Below are 18,110 nucleotides of genomic sequence, written 5' to 3' on the forward strand. Positions count from 1 at the left end.
TTTTTCAAACAAATCGGACTTTTGTGGTTTTCGGTTGATCAAAGTGGAAAAAAAAACCCAACGGAGTGAATACTTCTGGAAGGCACTGCAGCCTATCGACGGAGTTTGTGTGTGAAAACTGCTTTTGCCTTTTGCATAAACAACATGAGTTCAGTTACCAACCTGAAGTCCTCAGAGCCCAACACCTCAGTGTAGAACATGACTTTACACTTGTGTGAGGACACCTGCAAGGTGGCCAGCACATCGTCCACTCTGGGCAGATTGGTGGCCGAGCAGGCAGGCATGTTATGAAACTTCCACTGGAGGATGTAGAAACCCGGCCAGCGAGTGATATGGGAGCCCTGAGGAGAGGAAAGATCAGCAGAACATTTGTGACCAGGGATCAAAAAGCAGAAACAAGAAAATTCTTCACGACGATAAATCCTCACCTGCACGCTCTCGCCCTCCTTGCAGGTCAGAGGGGACTCCACCATGCTGTAATCTTGTCCCAGAGTCCAGGACTTGTCAATCAGCTGGACGTTGTTGACTCCCGGCGAGGTGATGCCGTGGGCCCCCAGGGCGTCTTTGCGTGGCGGCTGGGGGGCTCGCTTCGAGTGGTAGATGTTGAAAACGATGTCGCCTTTGCACACGTCGAAGTCCCAGGTGATCACGGAGGCGGCGTCGATGATCTCGATCACAAGCTGCCCGGAGAAAACGACGGAGAACGGTTCAAATGAGCGGAAGGAGGAGGGTAAAAGGCAGCTGAATGCATGCGTTTCAGGTTATAAAAGACTAAAAACGGATTTATTAAGACAATCTTATTGAGGCAAAAGACAAGAAAAATGAATGGAATCATATTTAAAGCTCTCTTTGAATGTAGTTGGGCAGAATAAATAGTTCCGGAGAGCAGAGTGAAATTCAGAGGGGTAATTATAGATCTGTGCTGTTTTAAATATTGCAACAAGACGGGAACAGTATGTCGCAGCAGACAGATTACATTTCAGAGACATGCTGTGTGTTTAACGCCACTAGATGGCAGATGTTTCAAGTAAACCTCCAGGAAAGCAACCTGCAGGTCTCTGTTGTCCTGTCCTATATAGCATAGCAGCATGCAGGCCTTTTATCTTTGCTCCTCTCTCTGAGCCTCACCTCATGCGGGGCTCCCTTAAAGATGCTGGCACTCTGATAAATCGTCTCGGTCCAGAGACGCACATCCTCGTTCTCGAGCTCCTCAGGTGTACGGTACATGGATTTAGGAACGAGGCCGCCCTCTGGTACCTCACACTGAAGAAAAACATGCAAACAGGGTCACTGACAGAGTTCTCAATCTTGATCGTGAGATATGGAAAGTTCATGAACATATTTTTCCTTTCACTTTAAAAATATATGCTACTTTATCGTTTTTCTTTTACATAAATATAAAAAAAAAGGTTCGAGTTCGGAATAAGTTTTTTATTCAAAATATGATCTATAAGTTTTTAATCTCCACTAAACACTTACCATGCACTCTCCTCCTAGAAAGTCGGGGATGATTTCCTTGTCTATGTAATCGACGAGCCCTCCAGGACCCTGGTAGTCATTGCCTGCGTAGATCAGGAACTTCTTTCGGGTGTTTTCGTCAATGAATGGGCTCACCTACATGCAGAGATAAAACGAATACAAGTAATAAGTAAACCAAATTAGTAAAAAAAAACAAAACAAAAAAAAAAACTGCTTGTAAGAAATGCTAAATCAGCCACAGAGACTATTTGGAGTCATACTGGGATTTCGGCTGCAGGTACGAAAACGGTAAAGCAAAATCAATGATTCCAGATCATTTCAGTTCTAAGGTAACCGGTTCTGCTCTCACCAGAGTCCAGAGGACTGGGAAGACTCTTGGCGCCCTCAAGATAAGCAGCCGTCCCAGAGTCTCTGGATAGTTTGCCTCCACAACTTCAATGATCCTCAGAAGCGCCTTGACCCCCGGTCGCCACAAGTGACGCATGTTCAACCCCTCCAGGTCGACCAGGCATGTCCAACAACTACAGAGCAGGAAGCAGGAGGATTAGTGTGGATAACTTCTCGCCACAAACACGCGCACACACACACACACACACACGCTCTGAAGTGGGCTGCAGCCTCCTTTCTGATCCCTTAACACCCGTCAGTCTGAGGAATGGCTTAAGTGATGAAGGTAATGCTAGTTAACCGTGAATCCTGAGTGCGGTGAAAAGCATAGTTCACATGCCTTCTCGCGGCGCCCCACCTCCTGTTGGAGAGCGCCGACACAGGCACAATCTAAACATCTGACACACTGCTATTTCCAGTTACGGAGAAGACAGAGCTGTGATTCTCTGCAGCAACACCACAGCTGCAGAGCTCGATCCTAACATCGAACTGCTGCTTTCCCCCCCCCGCCAATAAATCCTGTTTCTGCTCAGCAATGATCACCGTCCTCTAGTCCTAATGGGAAAATTCACAGTCACAAAACTGTTAGAAAAGGCAACGTAATATCTCCTAAATCCTTAACAGCCTGGTTTTTACCTGATAGGACGACCAAACACCTTGGTGTTCTCCTCGCAGCGCCTCAGGCCCTCCTCATTGATAGACAGCACCTGCAACATCACAATGAAACAACAGCGCTCTCACTGAATGCCACACCGTACACAAGAACATAAATGACATATTTATGTAGGTCATCAGTTGAATCCTCCTCCTTTCGGTGACTAACCTGTAATCTAACCGTGGTCTGACCTATAAACTTAACGACTTCTGTAGGGAACTGAACTGGAACTGTGGCTTTGGTTACGTACGTGTCTGAGCAGCGACTCCTCTCCGAGAGCGCGCACCAGGCCTTTGGTGTCCATGTGGCCCAGCCTCAGGATGTACAGAGGACGACCGTCTAATAAAGCAAAACAAACATTTACATGAACCATCGCCTGGGTTTACATTCTAAACAAAGTAAGTGGGAAGGTCTGCCTTGCGCGGCACAATAAGTAAACATGTGTTCTGAGAAATGGTTTATTGTTCTGTTCATAGTAAAACCAGTCTTCTCTGGCAGCGTGCGATCGCGTGCGTCAGGTGAAAACTATTCCAGCCAACCGGATAGCTTGAATGGGCTCATTTACTTTTCAAAGTCAGAGGCTTCAGGATGACTGAACAAATACTATCATGATGAAAACATGCTGCTGTAAAGAAGGGTATGTTTGTATTAGAGCAGCCTGCTGCATGCGAAGGTTTGTACGCAAGTCGTGGAGACGCACCTCTGTCGTGGTGGTGCCAGCCGCCGGTGTAGTAGTCCTGAAGAACCTGCGGAGGGCTCCACGTCTCCAGCAGGTAGTCCACCTGGTGCTGCTTCCTCCACGTCAGAGACTGGCACAGGATCTCCCGGGCCTTGTCCATGTTGAAGTCTCTGGCCCGCAGGAAGCGCAGGATGTGTTCGTCTTTAGGGATCTACAGGAAGCAAAAAACAAAAACAAAAAAAAGTGTTAGGTTTATGGTAAGTTATTAGAAGTTGACCGACAGCTACACTCTTCCGCTTAATTACTGAAAATACCTTTCCCTTGTGGGTTTCCTGAAGCCATTTGCGAAGTCTTATGAGACAGCTCTCCTGCAGAGGCGTCAGGTCGCCAAGGTAACGTTTGATGTAATCTGCATCCAGTTTATCTGCAACAAAATGCTCCAAATTAACACGATTTGTCTAAACAGATCTTCACGTCGCTGTACGGGAAAAACATTACCCACTCTTTTACAGACATGGCTGATAAATCTTCTTAAAAACACGATTTTCATTCATGTTTGTAACAGCCTAAAAACTTTCTACCTCAAGTTATTTCAGTGCTGATCACTTAAATTGAGTTTCCTTTTTCTCTTTAAAAAAAAACAAAAAAAAAAAACAGCCGCTATTCTAAATTAGGCAGCAGCGAGTGTCCAGATGAATTTATCGGAGGACACACACCTTCAGGTGTACCAGCCAGGATCTCCACCAGGCTGTCGGCCTGAGGAGCTCCACTGTCCTGCTTTGCCTCCTGTGAGGCGCCATCTTTGGCGTCAGCAGGCTGCGAAACGGAGACAGCGGGCGCGCTGGGGTGCTGGAGTTCAGGCGGGCTGGCTGAGAGGCTGCTTGGCGCAGGGAGAGCAGGAGAAACGGAGGAACAGGTCCAGCGGGGGATGTGAATGACGCCCTCGCTCTCCAGCTCCCTTAGGTAGAACTCAATAATTTCCTTTCCCTGTCGGGAATGCAAGTAAATTAAGGTGAAATTGTTGCTAATATATTCACACGAATCCATTGAAATCAAATAAAACTAAGGAGGTTTTTAACTATGTATTGCATTTGTAAACTGGAGTCACCTTGGTATTTGCAGAGTTCACACACTTTTCTCACAGTAAAATTCCAGCAATTTTCAGGCATTAAGGTGAGTTTTCACATGTTTTAGCACAACACTTTGGAGTTAAAAACAATACAAATGAACTAAAAACAACAACAAAAAAGACAGTTTCAACTCAATTAATATCATGCAATACTATTATTAATGTAAAATCCCCCAATTTCAATAACATTTAAAGTACCAAATATAAGACGAGATTTATTTCAACAACCATAACGATCTGACTGTTTCTGCACTCACAGGTTTGAGAAAGGAAATGTAAAAATCTATGCCATGATGGGATGCACCCCACCCACACACACACACACACCTTGTTGATACTACTGGCATATTGCTTCATGGCGATCTTTTCCACGGTGCTCTCGAAGCCAAAGAAGGACTTGATGTCCAAACTGGCCGTTTGTTCGAAACATGTCCAGCCCTCGTTCTCTGGGTGGACCTGCAACATCACACACAAAAACATTACTGTAACCTAAACTGTGTAACCACACAGTAAAAAGAAAGAAAAAAAAAAGAAAAAAAAAGAGAGGCTATCGTTGCCATAGTAACCACACAAGAGGATGACGCACAAAGGGAGCAAATTTCACACTGCGTAAACTGAGTGGGAGTATGTGTGTCAGTCTGTTTGGGTAAATTTAGACAGTATTTTACACATGAGCTGTTTGGATTCAAGTGGGATGAAAACATAAATTTAGAAAAAAAAAAAAAAAACAACTGATGATTATAGAGAATGATGCAAAGGCTGTACCAGGCAAGGGGAAAAACTTTGACTCAATGTCAGGCAGTACCCACTTCTCTGCTAAATAATCTATAATCTGTCCATTACTAGTATATTAATTCAAATCAGGGTAAAAAAAACAAACAAAAAAAAACTGAGTCTAACATGAAGATTACATTAAAGCATTTAGGGTCGTTTTCAAAGGAATAAACATAAAACCTCACTGCAGAGTTACTGCAGATATGCAATACATTTTAGGAATCTGTAGGAACCATATGAAGGAAACAAAACAGGGAAGCAAAAGAAGTAGAAAAAAAAGTGGGAAAAACAAAGATGGAAAGTAGAAAGTAGGAAAAGAAGAGGACAAATAAAAAGGGAACAAAGGATGATGCATTGAAAACATAAAGGAATAAAGTCTGGATGAAGAAATACTTTTGAATAATCTCATTTTCCTCCCGTTTTCCACACTTATTCAGAACTGGAAAATACAGAAATCAAACATACCATGCTTTTTTTTTTTTTTTTTACACTGTATGTTCCCTGATCCTGGTGGCAAAACGGTGGCAGCTTCATCGCCATGAGTACTAAAATGTTTCAGGTCCATTAGCTGCCTAACTGAGCTGCCCTTCCTGGTTACTGTTACCACAGAGTTGATGCAGCACACTGCAAGAACCTCTGTGAGACTTTGGACCTAAAATTAGCCTTTTGCTTGGTTGGAAGCTAATACGATAAAGCTTGACCTCATTAACTCATAACACATCCACACATGAACAGACAGATCTGGAGTTAGATCCAATGCACACTGAATGCAGGAGGGGGAGAGGAGGAAGAGATGCTGACGGCGATATGTGGCAAGTTTAATTCAAGTTTGAATTATTCCCGCTTCTAAGACACAGCATGCACACAGAGTGGATTTCTGTACAGCAGCACGGCTTTAAGATACTGACTGAGTAGCAGCAGGTCTCGTGGACAACGACCCTGTTGGAAAACGTCTCATTGTGAGACTCGATGTGCAGAGTCCTCTCCTTTCTGTTCAGAGTGTTTTTCTGGATGAAGTACACGTAGTCTACACCGGCAATCTGCGAACCACAGAAACGACTCCTGTCACTTCCAAGGCAACGGTGTGTCGTGACAAAAAGGTTGAAAACACGGCAGAAGAGTAAAAGTATATTTTACCCTTTTAAGAAGCCGTGGCGCATCGACATCCAGGGCACAGCGCCGCTCGATCCTGTGGGTGGCGCCGTCCTCGCTCGTCTCCTCGTTCACCACGTCACTGTTCACAAACATGGGGATGAGGTGACAGGTGGGGAAGCGGCGTTCATAGGCCTGTAGGCAGAAAGGGGGTGGGAAAAAAACGGAGGATGAATAGTTTGGCGCAGGATTTCTTTATGGTAATTTCAGGTTTCAAGTTTCTTTCCAGTAGAACGCAGCAAAAACAAAGCATAACCAGTTCCAGCTAGTTTGTCATCTTGTGTGTACGTTTGGACCGCAACAAGTTGGAAGTATTACAATGGCAGGATTTCCTTTAGAAAGAGTTTTATTAGATGAACCTCTATTAGCTAGTTTAAAAGTAAAGAGCATTTTAAGTAGCTCAAGCCAAAGCTACGTCCCCGAATCTACTCAAAACAATGCAAGTAATCTTTAAAAACAAACACCAAGACTGGATTAAACGTAAGAGCAAAAGAACAAAGAAAATTGTGCTACAAAAACAAATGAATAAAGTTAAAAACAAAAGGGGTTAAACTTAATAGGAACAATTCAGTTTTTATTTGCATTTTAAACTCTAGTGCACACTGCACTTGGATGCTTTTCTCCTTCAACAACATGAGGAAAACACCCAAACTTTCATGGTTCATCGAAAAACTACCTTGGATCTGATCGCCATGGTTTCATACCAGAAATGTCTGAATAGCAAGCAGGTTTATGATTAGTCACATCATCCTCATAACCTCTGGTGGGGCTATCCAGAGCTGATCATAACGCTTCTATTTATTTATTTTTTTAAATGCGTTGCCATTACGTTTCACCTCAACTACAAAATGTAAATATAAATTGTGCTGAACCCTTGAACTCAAACCAGTCAGTACTTTTCAGAATGTTTGAGAAGATTTTCATCAGAGACAACATGAGGAACAAAAGGGCATGTTGACATCTTTATCGCATTACTTGAGCTAAACAGAGAACAGCATTCTTCAACGAGCGGAGCAACCAAAAATATTACATTATGCCAGGCCATTCATATGTAGGTTGAGAATGGTGAGCGGCAGATGGCTGCATTTTTTTTTTTTGCTCCGTGTTGCTGCCAGGCCACTCGGCTGCCCACTGAATAAATGAATGCTGAGCTCTGTTTTTCAAGCTCCGATGCCCTGGAACACCGGGGCGTTCAGCTTTGTCCTGCCATCAACACAACAGCCTGAACTGTAAACATCTGCTTCACCCATCACAAACAAGCATACACCAATAACGCACTGACCACAAATGACATGCATTTACAAAAAACCCACAAAGGCTTTTTTTTTTTTTTCACTCTTCAGCAAAAAAAAACGCAAAAAGCTTACTTGACAGCAGATAGGTAACTACCAACCACCAGCAAAACAGCGATGGTGCTCTGCTTATGATAGACCTAAGAAAAGTGAAATAGAAGCAATGCAACAGAGGAAAATCGGCTTGTTACTGAAATCTTATTTTCAGTTTGATCAGCCCCAATCGGTCACTGGAAAGTCTAAAACCATTTTTTCAAAATTAGTGAATGCATCATAGTTGAGTGGTAAAAAAAAAAAAAAGTCCCAGTGGCTTCAACATAGGCCGATAACGAAAAGAGGAAACCAGTTTCAGTATCAGTTAAATGTTTAAATTAAGCCAGAGAAAACACAGACGATGCGAGACGCCATTTAAAACAGAATCTGTTTTCTGAGACGTTAAGACACGTCTGTTGTTCATTCAGGCTGTGACACAGTAATAGAGGGGGAGAGACTTTCCACAAGTAACAGGAAGGCTGAACAGAAAGCACAGCTGCTCTGTTGAAACATTTGGAAATGTTGGCGGTCTCATGCAAATGTTAAAGTAAGGGTTTTGAATCTCTCGTGAGTATCCAGAAGATCCTACTAAATGTAAAAGGTTAAAGATGGTTCAAAATGTTTAACTAGTTTGCCTTTGTTTTGAAATAATGTGAAAACCCCACTTCAAAGCAACTGCTCAGTCAAATGTACAATTTCCTCATCTTCAAACTTGGTGTTGAAATATGATAATTCATTCCATTAAGGCTATAAAAATAATGTTCTCATATAGGAAGTAGAAATATATCACTGATGAACTACATAGAAATAATCACAATGGCCATTTTTTACTAAATATGTATTATAAACTTACATTCCACATCTTTGATAGTCACTGTAATCAAACTACTCTTTGATTGTGTTAGCATGAACACAAAAAAGAAGAAAAATCTAGTAAACCAAAATCTTTTATATGCGAAAATAAAGGTCTTTCAGTGCATAAAACAAAGTGTGAGAAAAATGAATCTCCTGTCTCCACAAGGACGGGATTTGTTGGCCAAGTTATGAGTAACCTCGCCTGGAATTTGGTTGGAGAACGTGTGTGTGCTTTCCAGAGAAGGCTGAGGGGGAAAAACAAAACAATGCTTCATATCTCGATTTCTTCCTGCAAAAACACAACCGTTTTCCCTCTCGACAATAAAGTAAATCGGTAAAGGCCATGAGTCTGGAAAAAATAACTTGCTCTGCTCAGGAAGGGAGATTCAGGAAATTCATGAGCTCCAAAAACAAAGGGACAATGAAAATCGAGGCCGGACGGTGCCGCAAGGCGAATGCAAATGGGTCTAGAGTTCTACCTGGCAAAGAAATACAAAGGCTGGCAAAGAGCCCAGCACATTCACCATCTTCAAACCATGTCAGTGGGGAAAAATAGGTTAAATATAGATGAAAGCACATTCCTAACACATTTTAAAAATGACTTCTGTTTCTAGTAATGGCTTGAAAATGATTTCGAAGGAAAATTTCCATTTTGGTGGACAAAAAAGTTTTATATCTTATCCAATATCTAAGGGCCTTCTCCAGGGAGAAAGACCAAACTTTGGTTTTTGAGTTGTGTGGATTGACAGTTACTTTCTACTTGTTTATACGAAACGAATGCACGAAACGAATGCACTGCTAAACACACACACGCCCAAAGAAAAACCAAACTGAACAGCTGGGATACAATGTTTTCCTAATTTAACGCCCCTGCAGAAACATACCAGAGTGCAAGCTGCAGCAAGCATTTACTGACTGCATTTAAAGTGTTCCAGTGAAATGACTTCATTTAGCTGGAACATGAACTCTACTTGTGTAGCTAACAGAAAACAAACAAGTTCAGTTTTAACTGTGCTTTGCCAGTGCTCTCCGAGATCAATCCTGAAAATATACATTTAACCCACTCCATGAAAAACACACCTGACGCTGACCCTACAAAACACTGATTAAATACAATCACAATTACAGTGAGACCACTCATAGCTTTACAGCTACACCTAATTAAATAAAAGCTTCAGTTTATCAGGTATACACTGCAATAAAAGTCCAAAAAGTAGTAAGAAAGCTGCATGGATGTTAAGATTAGTGTTACTGATATTTTATTTTTTATTCTTTATAAAATCCAGTCACCTATAGACAGAGTAACTGACAATCCTGTCCTCCAAAAAGGTATGTCACTGTGTTCTGTAAAAAAAAATAAAAAAAAGTTAAACGAACAATATATCGAAGGTCTGTTAACTGGTGGAAGAGCCTTGCATAAATCCAATAATGTATTTATTAGTTATTTGTTGCAAAGAAACCGTATTTCTATGCAAAGTTGCTTGATTGTGAAAACATTAGACATTCTCACCATAACATTCAACAATGCTGGCGAACGTTTTATTAATAAAGTGGCTGCAGTAAAAAATGTTAAATGTTCAGAAAAAGCAACAGAAAGCTGGAGTCAAACAAAAGAAAATCTTTAAAAAAATTTAAAAAAAACACACCATTTTGAAAAAAGTTCACTTGTTGATCCAACCTATTTTTTCCTTCCCAACTAATAACTGAAAATGTAAAAAGACGTGACAGAGTTTTGTCCCCACAGGTCTCACACAGCTGCTTTTCTTGGAATCAGAGCTATATCTCTGAGGCTTATGAAAAGTGTTGTGTAACAAAAACAGCCACCACACATAGGTCAGTTTAAGCTATTATTAAGTCCTGTAGGCTTGTGGAGAAAATGGGAACATTTAGGTAGGGGGAACTTTTATGATGAAAATACAGGAAGAGAACAGCTTAGAGATTATCAGAAAAACAAACCAGCAAAGCAATAACAGAAACACTGAAAGGGCGGCGGCAGAGTGTGGCTGGCTTTCCTAAAAGAAAATTCATAAGAAGAGGAAACGACAACTTCCCTCGAACAAACAAGTAGGTCATCGGAGTGAAGAATGCAGGCATCTGCCACCAAATGCTCTTTAAGAGACCAAACCGTCATCCTATTCTAATAAAGTTAAATATCAAACACTGTTAAACTAATACAACCAAAAAATACTTTTATAGGGTTCATATAAATGTCATATCTCAAAACTCTACACTTTTCCAGACTAGGCTTTTTAGAGTTTTAGATTTAGATTTCAGAACAGAAAATTCCTCCTTTCCCCCCAAAAAATAAAAAAGCAATATAATTGTTTTGGCATCTCACATGAACGCAGATCAGAACATTGGGTCCACTTTAAAACAGATGTTAAACAAGAAGCCTGAAGGATTTGATCTGGCAAACCACATCTAAAGCTCATCTACAGATACATTCATTCAAAGAGCTTCTTTCAGAAATTCAAATATTGATGTGTTAGATGACGTAAAATAAGAACACCGAATAAGTCGGACCCAATCCATTTTCTATACCACATTTTCATTTTTCTATATTTATCCAGACTATGAAAACAATCAAACTCTATTCATTTCCAGGTTAGGACTTTACAGGAGCGCTACAGTTACCCATCAATAACTAAAATAAAGCCACATTCTGCTCATTGAGGTCTACATATAAAGGGCTCAATAGAAATTATGTAACATTACCACCATTGACGCAAGATGCAAACAACATTTCTCTTTCACTGGGGGTCATTGACAGAAGCATGACGTCAATTAGCCTGTTTTTGGTGACTAACATCATTACGGCCTACCAACCAGCACCTCAGGCAGCTCTGGACCCTGACCCATCGCTATGCACGTTGACACATTAGACAACCCTAATTTTGTTTTGAAGGCATCCGTTATATGAAATATAAGCCAATGACTTGTCTGGCCTTTTGATATTAATAAATTTGCATCTGGACAAGAGGCACCATTTATGAAGGACACAACTGTGCATAAAACAAAACCTTTGTTGATTTAACATAATGTAAAGATGACTGCATACAGAATATAACGTACACGGGCCAGAAAACAACTAAAAGGGGACAAAAATTACAAAGAAGGTTGTTTGAATGTCTGCAGAAGTGCTACAGGAAACATCAGGGTGGAATTACAGGGAAACAACTTCTTGGAACTGAAACAAACAAACCTTGTATACTTGGAAGAAGTTCTTCCTTCTTTCAATTAGCAGGAATTAGTTTACTGGTTTTATACCGTATGAGTGGAGGAAAACACCTCCCTGATATTACTTTTCCTTAGAGTTTTGTCTGGTCAGCATGACTAACCAACACATTAGACATGCTGACACTAATGTGAACAGTATATATTTTTTATGTAATTTCCAACTATATACAGTAAAGCTTAATGCAGAATAAGAAAGTAGCCTGAATCTTTAAGTCCTACATCTGCCAACCTTAACATTTAAATATGCTGTAAATGGAGAAAGATCAGATGTCACAGCCTTAAAACCACATTGGTCATTTCCTAAACAGTCCGAGTAATACTAGGCAGTTGTATACCAGACAAAGAACAATATATTAAAACTAATATTTACATTAAAATCTGTTAATATCAAATGTAAATGTTCATTCAGACATTTACCAGGAACATAATTCTATCTAATCAGAAACCACAGACGTCTGGTGAGTTAGGCTTTTCAACAATGCTAGTTTCACTTGTCTCACATTACCATTTGCATGAAAATCAACAAAGCAAGAGTATACCAAGCCAGTCATGTCATACAAAGTAAATAGAAAAAAGCCTCACAGGGGAACAAAGAGAAAAGCTCTAATGTCCCAGATCTCAATCCCTGACCAACCAGTTAAACAACCTTAGACCAATTAAACCACTGTGGACTTTTGTTTAAAGTCTATGTTGACAAAATGCTAATCCTCTCCATTTAAGATTGTTTTATAAGACTATACATGCATTAAAACTTTTAATCCAAAAATATAGAATGGTAAATAATCAAAAGAATAATTTTTTTCTGTCAAAATTAAAACCTCTCTCAGTCGAGGCGTAGACTTGATCAGAAGTAGGAGAGAGAACAAAGTCCTGACTTTAGGAATAAAACAAAAGCACTTTTGGTCTCTGCATGCCGCACTACCCACTGCTCCTTTTTCGGCGAGCTCAGTGGGATTCGTAATTGTACGACTGCCTAGAACCACCAACTTGGATAAAGGCAGGGACAACTTGCCAACCAGGCAGAACGTCTATGTGGGTACGTCAAGTGCCAGCCCAAATAAGCGTCAATAGCTATAGACGTGTAGCCTTAAGCTTCGAGGGCTATCTGTCAGACATCAGTATGTGTGCACCACGTAATCTTTAAATCTGTGAGTTCGTCAAGCAGTGCAACTAAAGCTGACCTAAGTCAGCCTCATACACTTCATTTTAGAGTTTTTTTGTCTGAAAAACCATCTATGGGATGTGTCATTTTGGCTTTCAACTGAACTAAACGCCAAACCCAATTGTTTCAAGTGATAAACCAGCCCCCGAATACAAGGGGGAAAAAATAAATAAATTGCAGCAATCAAAGAATCCATCTCCATTTTCTCCGAGTGACATTCAGCTGCTGCATAACACTGAGTCACTATCCACCGACACAGTATGGAGGGACTGCAGTGTGAAACCACACTAAAGGGTCAGTTGTGTAAGAATATGTGCGCGCGCACTCCGTTCTCTAGCAGAGAGAAGCAGACTTGGGGGTGTCTGGGGGGAGGGGAGCCACTGAGGCAGCATCTCGACCTTGCAGCAGCAAAGAGGGTGAATGAGTGTCTCGGTGATCGGTGAATGAGTTTATCTGAAATTTTCCATTGGCTCCTATAGTCACATGGTTGCTGAAGGAGCTTGCTGTGTGATAAGCCTCACGCTCCCCTCCAGCAGGCCATAACTGCTGACTGTTTTTGGCAATCATCATCCGACAAGGTAAATGAATCAGACACTGCAGGAAAGGCTCTGGTGCTCTAATACAGGAGAGCGGATGAATTATCTGAATTAAAAACAGTCATGCAAAAATTATGGGAAAGACAGGACATAAAGGCACATTTAAATAAGGAATCATTCACTAAAGCAGACTCAGATAATGTTCTGTCTCTCATTAGAGGCTCTTTCTGAATACTTACACGTTTCACTCCATTAGATTGTTCGGTTCTCAATTGATGCGTTACTGTGACATTTAAAAAAAAAAAAAATGACACCATTTCACAGTTGAAGCAAGTAAAATGTGAAGGAGAGCAATCGATTGTGTAAGTAGAAACTTCGGGATCAGAGTCCGTTACGCGTTGAGAATCGCAGACCTCCCGACAGCTCAGACGAGGATTAAAACAATAGAATAAAGCCCGGGATGCCACTGCAGCAGAGAATTGGGCTGGAAAAGCTTTAAGCGGACCTGGCCGTATGTGGGTCAGGACATGGTGGGACACGATGTCATCCTGGCAGGGCCACTTCGCACAGAGCCAGGCCAGACAAAAAAAAAAAAAAAAAAAAAAAAAAGAAGGGGGACATCAGAATGAGCCCAGAATTAAAACTCTATAGCAAACAGAATACAAGGTCTCCTGAGTTCACATTTCTAAAAATCGAGCTACAGATGGCGTATACAATAAATTGTTAGAGAAGGAAGAGGGTGTTTCCCATTTCGAAGACCTAACAGATCAAACTCGACCAAATCGACTCCTCTGATCTGGTCACGCAGAGTGAAACTAAATGTGAGCGCTCTTATCAGCAAGACGAGCGTTAGTTTCATCATTTAACTAAGCAAAGCAGATAATGACATGCGTCTGCTGCACATGTAGATTATCTGACGGAAATGTTTCTATTTCCTCATGGCACAAAGGAGGTTAAAGAATATAGCATTTACTTTATAAAGGAGAGGCTCAGATATGCTGGTGCAATAAGGCAAAAATAAACCCCACTGAGTTACACAAACACATTCAGCCACACAGGGACTCATTAACACATCTTTGGTAACAGTCAATTTATACAGCAAGCAACAGGTCCAAGTCTGCAACATTCACCTCAATTCAAATTCTTTATTCTGGTTATTTAAGAGTCTTGCACAAAAAAGAAGAATAATGTTCAGCCACATGTGCTATGAAAAAAATAATCTGCCATCTTGTCATTCGTTTATCGCTTCAGGAATCAATGATACTTTAAAGATTATATTATGAAGACAATCCAAGCTAAAATGTTTTGTTTGCTCCAACATATTAGGACAGATCAGCCAACAGGAAGGAAATGTTTTCTCTTGCTGAATCTGCATAAAGCCCAGCAGACAGTACACCCACTTCGCACATCCTGTTCCCTTCCATCCAGCTGAACGTGTGCAGTTCGAAGGCAGGACCAAAATACTTTGTCCCTTGTGGATTTGTTAGAAATGTTTTACCAGGAGCAGGTTAGTCAGTCAGCCCAACACTGGGCTGCAACATGAATATAAACTAGCTTTAGGAGACAAGTCACAGCTAGTCACTGTGCTTCAAATACAACAGTTTGAAGTGAGTGGACAGACATGTCTTCAGTTTATAGTTTCCCCTCTCCTCTTGTGGTTATTTCAGCCCTTGGTGTGTCGACGTGCCCTAAAAGCTAATGTCCCTGCAGGCCAACGACAACAACAGGGGTGTTGTGTCAAGCCTTTGACATTCCACTGCGACTCCCCGAGGACTGCCTGGCTGTTCTGACGCTGGACTGCAGCGATAATGGATTGACTACATTTCCTGTTATTGAGATGCAGCAACAAGAAAAAGAGGGACTGCTGTAGCTTAGATTACGAAAGACGTTGCTAATGCTCTTCTTCTATTTCATTTTAAGAACAAAACATGAATCTTGTCTAACATAAATCATAAAGAAAAAAACAACAACAACAACAACAACACAGCCCATAACAGTGTAGATTGTTGCTCGTTAGTCATTTCGGTACCCGAGAGAAACATGATCAGCTGTGACAGGTGTTGGTTCAGGTTTTGGTTCGATTGGATTGTAGATTTAACTAAAATGTGGCTGACTGTGCTGATTAAGTGGGGATATATTTATATCACCACCTGCAAAAGTTGACTGCTCAAATAACAAGAAGTTTTTCTAACTGGTTAAAGACTACTGCACAATTCGACTAGCAGTCATCATATGTTCAGTGAATCGGTACTTACAAACTAATAAAGGTAATACGATAACTCTTGATTAAAAACAAAAAAAAAAAAAAAAAAAACAGCTGTAAAATTCTATGGAATACTCAAAATTTGCAATTAACCCTACTTTTTTGCATCAGATAGTTTAGTAGAATATTTTGATAGGCTTAAAGCACAGATAATCATCCTGTTTCAGTGTTGCATTGTAATTTTTTTTTTCTTGAGCTGGAATGTCTAACTTGTTGCAACAAAGAAATTAAGCTCATAAAACTATCCGAGCCGACGTTCTTGTGCCAAGAATGCCGTCAGCACCAAGTGTACCAAGAATACCAGGCTCCAAGAGGGAACATTGTAAAGCAGCAAAACAAAAACATCTGAAGGGCATCTGGGATCCAAGTCTCGCTTATGCAAGAGGCCACTAGAGCTTACGGCAGTGGTGGCCAGAGGTTGAAAAACTTTGATAGCACCCGTCATTGAGCAAAGTGCCTCCTCAGGGTCGAGTGACAGACTGCTGCATTTCAACTAAACAAAGACATTGAGTGCTTAGACGTACTGGGCATGTAGAAGTTTGGTTTTTAGCCTCAAATGAGTAAAATAAGTGACATAAATTTTAACGAGGTTGTGCAAAGCTGAGTCAGGTCTTATTTGGAACAACCCAACACAATATGAGTAAACTCCCTGATAGCAGAGAAAATGAAAAGCTATGTTGACATGAAGAAACGGCTCTTTGCTGCATCACAGCATCATGTGACGGTTTCCTACAAGCCAGGATGTTTTTGTGCATCTAGGCTACAATAGTGAAAGAGCAGCTAGAGGAAATAAGACGGCACTTCACAGGCTATACGTCGAAGAAAGAAAAAAAAAAAAAGAATAGTTGTGACGCACCACTAAGTCTGCTCTGCAGCATCTGCAAAAAACATAAAGTCACTGCAGAGAAAAGTCACAAAAACCTTTATTTCGTTAACTTGAGATTCAGATTACTTTGAACACATACTCGCACTAAAATAAGCAACACCGTAAGTGGATGATGTGTTTTTATTATGTCAAAGAAGACAAATACCCACCATGCGTTTCTGTCCTACTTTAAAAACATGCATAGTTCTCCAGATGTGACCCATATATGAAAGCCTAAACATGAGGTATTTCCACCTTTAGAAAAAAACAAAACATGCAGCTCTATGTCTCTGTCATGACAGGTTCCTGCTCTTTGAAACCTCACATGGTCCTATACCTGCGTTTTATTTTTAGCCATCTGTTTGCCCGCTGCTCAATCCCGCCTGTGCTAAGGAGATTTACTCTCCCTGTATGCTCCCTCTTGCAGGCTCCGAATCTGCTTTCCATTGATCAAAAACACAGCTGGTCTGAAACTATGCGTACTAAAATAAAGGATGATGGCATTATGAAAGGAAGTGAAGTTATACAATATGTGATCAGAGGTTTTTTGGATGTGCTTAGTATCACTTTTAATTTTCAAAGCATAGTTATATATAACAGCTGCCTTATTAGATGTTTTGATTAACTGCTGGTTGCGTATTCAGGTCATGAATCTGCAAGAAGCCAAAACAACATGATGGAGGAATTACAGAAATGGATGAGTAAGTAAAGTCATTCAGTCTGGTTTGATGACTTTGAAAAGGGATTTTTTTTCCTGCTAGTTTTGCTTTGTTTTTCTTGACTAGACAATGATCACATTTTTTGTGGTAGATATTCACCTCCAGTTTGATTTAGCACTAATGCACCAATTCAAAATATGAACAATTCCAACTTTTCTAGGATTACACGAGACTAAAAATCAAAACACAAATGTGCTGCAGGCTCTTTGATGGAGGTGTGTTAGCTATTGGTGCGTCTTCAGTTTTTACCGATTCTGTATTTTGTTGACCTTTTATGTTTAAATACTAACATTATCTCCAGCGGATGCAAAAGAAGGGCTACAGTGTGTAGCAACAGGCATTCACCAGATACATCCCAGCTAGTCAGTCAGCTGTGAAAAGTCATGCAAGCTACTGAATCTTTAATGCCTCAAATGTACGACAACAACTAAATCTGTAGCAGGTTTCTGTTTGACATAAAAAGCACAGTCAAGATGCATATCTCAGCATACAGCCTGAAAACGTGCAACACAATGGGACTGAGAAACGACTGATTTAGAAAATGTAGCTTCAAGTTGATCTCCATGTTTGAGCACAGTAATATCTTTGAATTCAGCAATTTAAATACAAGATCCAAGGACTAGCTTCAGAGGACGACCTGTGAAACGCCCACCCATCAGTGTTACATAACTGCTGCGCTAATGTATTCAAAACTCATGCAAATAGGAAAATTGCTAGCGCCCACAGGTGAGAAAGACTTACCGCCATCACCAGCTCAAAGGGATGTTTATACACCCGCACAGGTGACTGATACTTCTGCACCATGATGGGAATTACAGTAACACCAACAACCTGCACAGAAAGCAGAAACCAGCAGTTAGCAAAGACAAGACATTTATAAAAGCCATTTGATA

The 18,110-nt window shown here is 40.8% G+C and overlaps 1 protein-coding gene across 3 annotated transcripts in view; it reads right to left on the reverse strand.

Moving 5' to 3' along the window:
- The window catches only part of LOC103133142 (SEC14-like protein 1), a 33,232-nt gene that overhangs the window by 10,083 nt on the left and 5,039 nt on the right, over positions 1-18,110 (reverse strand). For all 3 annotated transcript variants that reach the window (XM_007544936.2, XM_007544949.2, XM_007544918.2), the window contains exons 2-15: positions 17,959-18,048; positions 6,241-6,390; positions 6,012-6,143; positions 4,657-4,785; positions 3,917-4,187; positions 3,515-3,624; positions 3,222-3,411; positions 2,772-2,860; positions 2,503-2,573; positions 1,829-2,000; positions 1,480-1,614; positions 1,129-1,263; positions 429-680; positions 163-341 (exon numbers count right to left, since the gene is read on the reverse strand). In XM_007544936.2, coding sequence (XP_007544998.1) covers positions 163-341; positions 429-680; positions 1,129-1,263; positions 1,480-1,614; positions 1,829-2,000; positions 2,503-2,573; positions 2,772-2,860; positions 3,222-3,411; positions 3,515-3,624; positions 3,917-4,187; positions 4,657-4,785; positions 6,012-6,143; positions 6,241-6,390; positions 17,959-18,021 — 2,078 coding nt within the window. In that variant the 5' untranslated portion in view covers positions 18,022-18,048. The remainder of the gene's footprint in view (positions 1-162; positions 342-428; positions 681-1,128; positions 1,264-1,479; positions 1,615-1,828; positions 2,001-2,502; positions 2,574-2,771; positions 2,861-3,221; positions 3,412-3,514; positions 3,625-3,916; positions 4,188-4,656; positions 4,786-6,011; positions 6,144-6,240; positions 6,391-17,958; positions 18,049-18,110) is intronic.

The sequence above is a fragment of the Poecilia formosa genome, unplaced genomic scaffold (assembly GCF_000485575.1).
Source record: "Poecilia formosa unplaced genomic scaffold, Poecilia_formosa-5.1.2 Scaffold11, whole genome shotgun sequence".
Lineage (NCBI taxonomy): Eukaryota > Metazoa > Chordata > Actinopteri > Cyprinodontiformes > Poeciliidae > Poecilia > Poecilia formosa.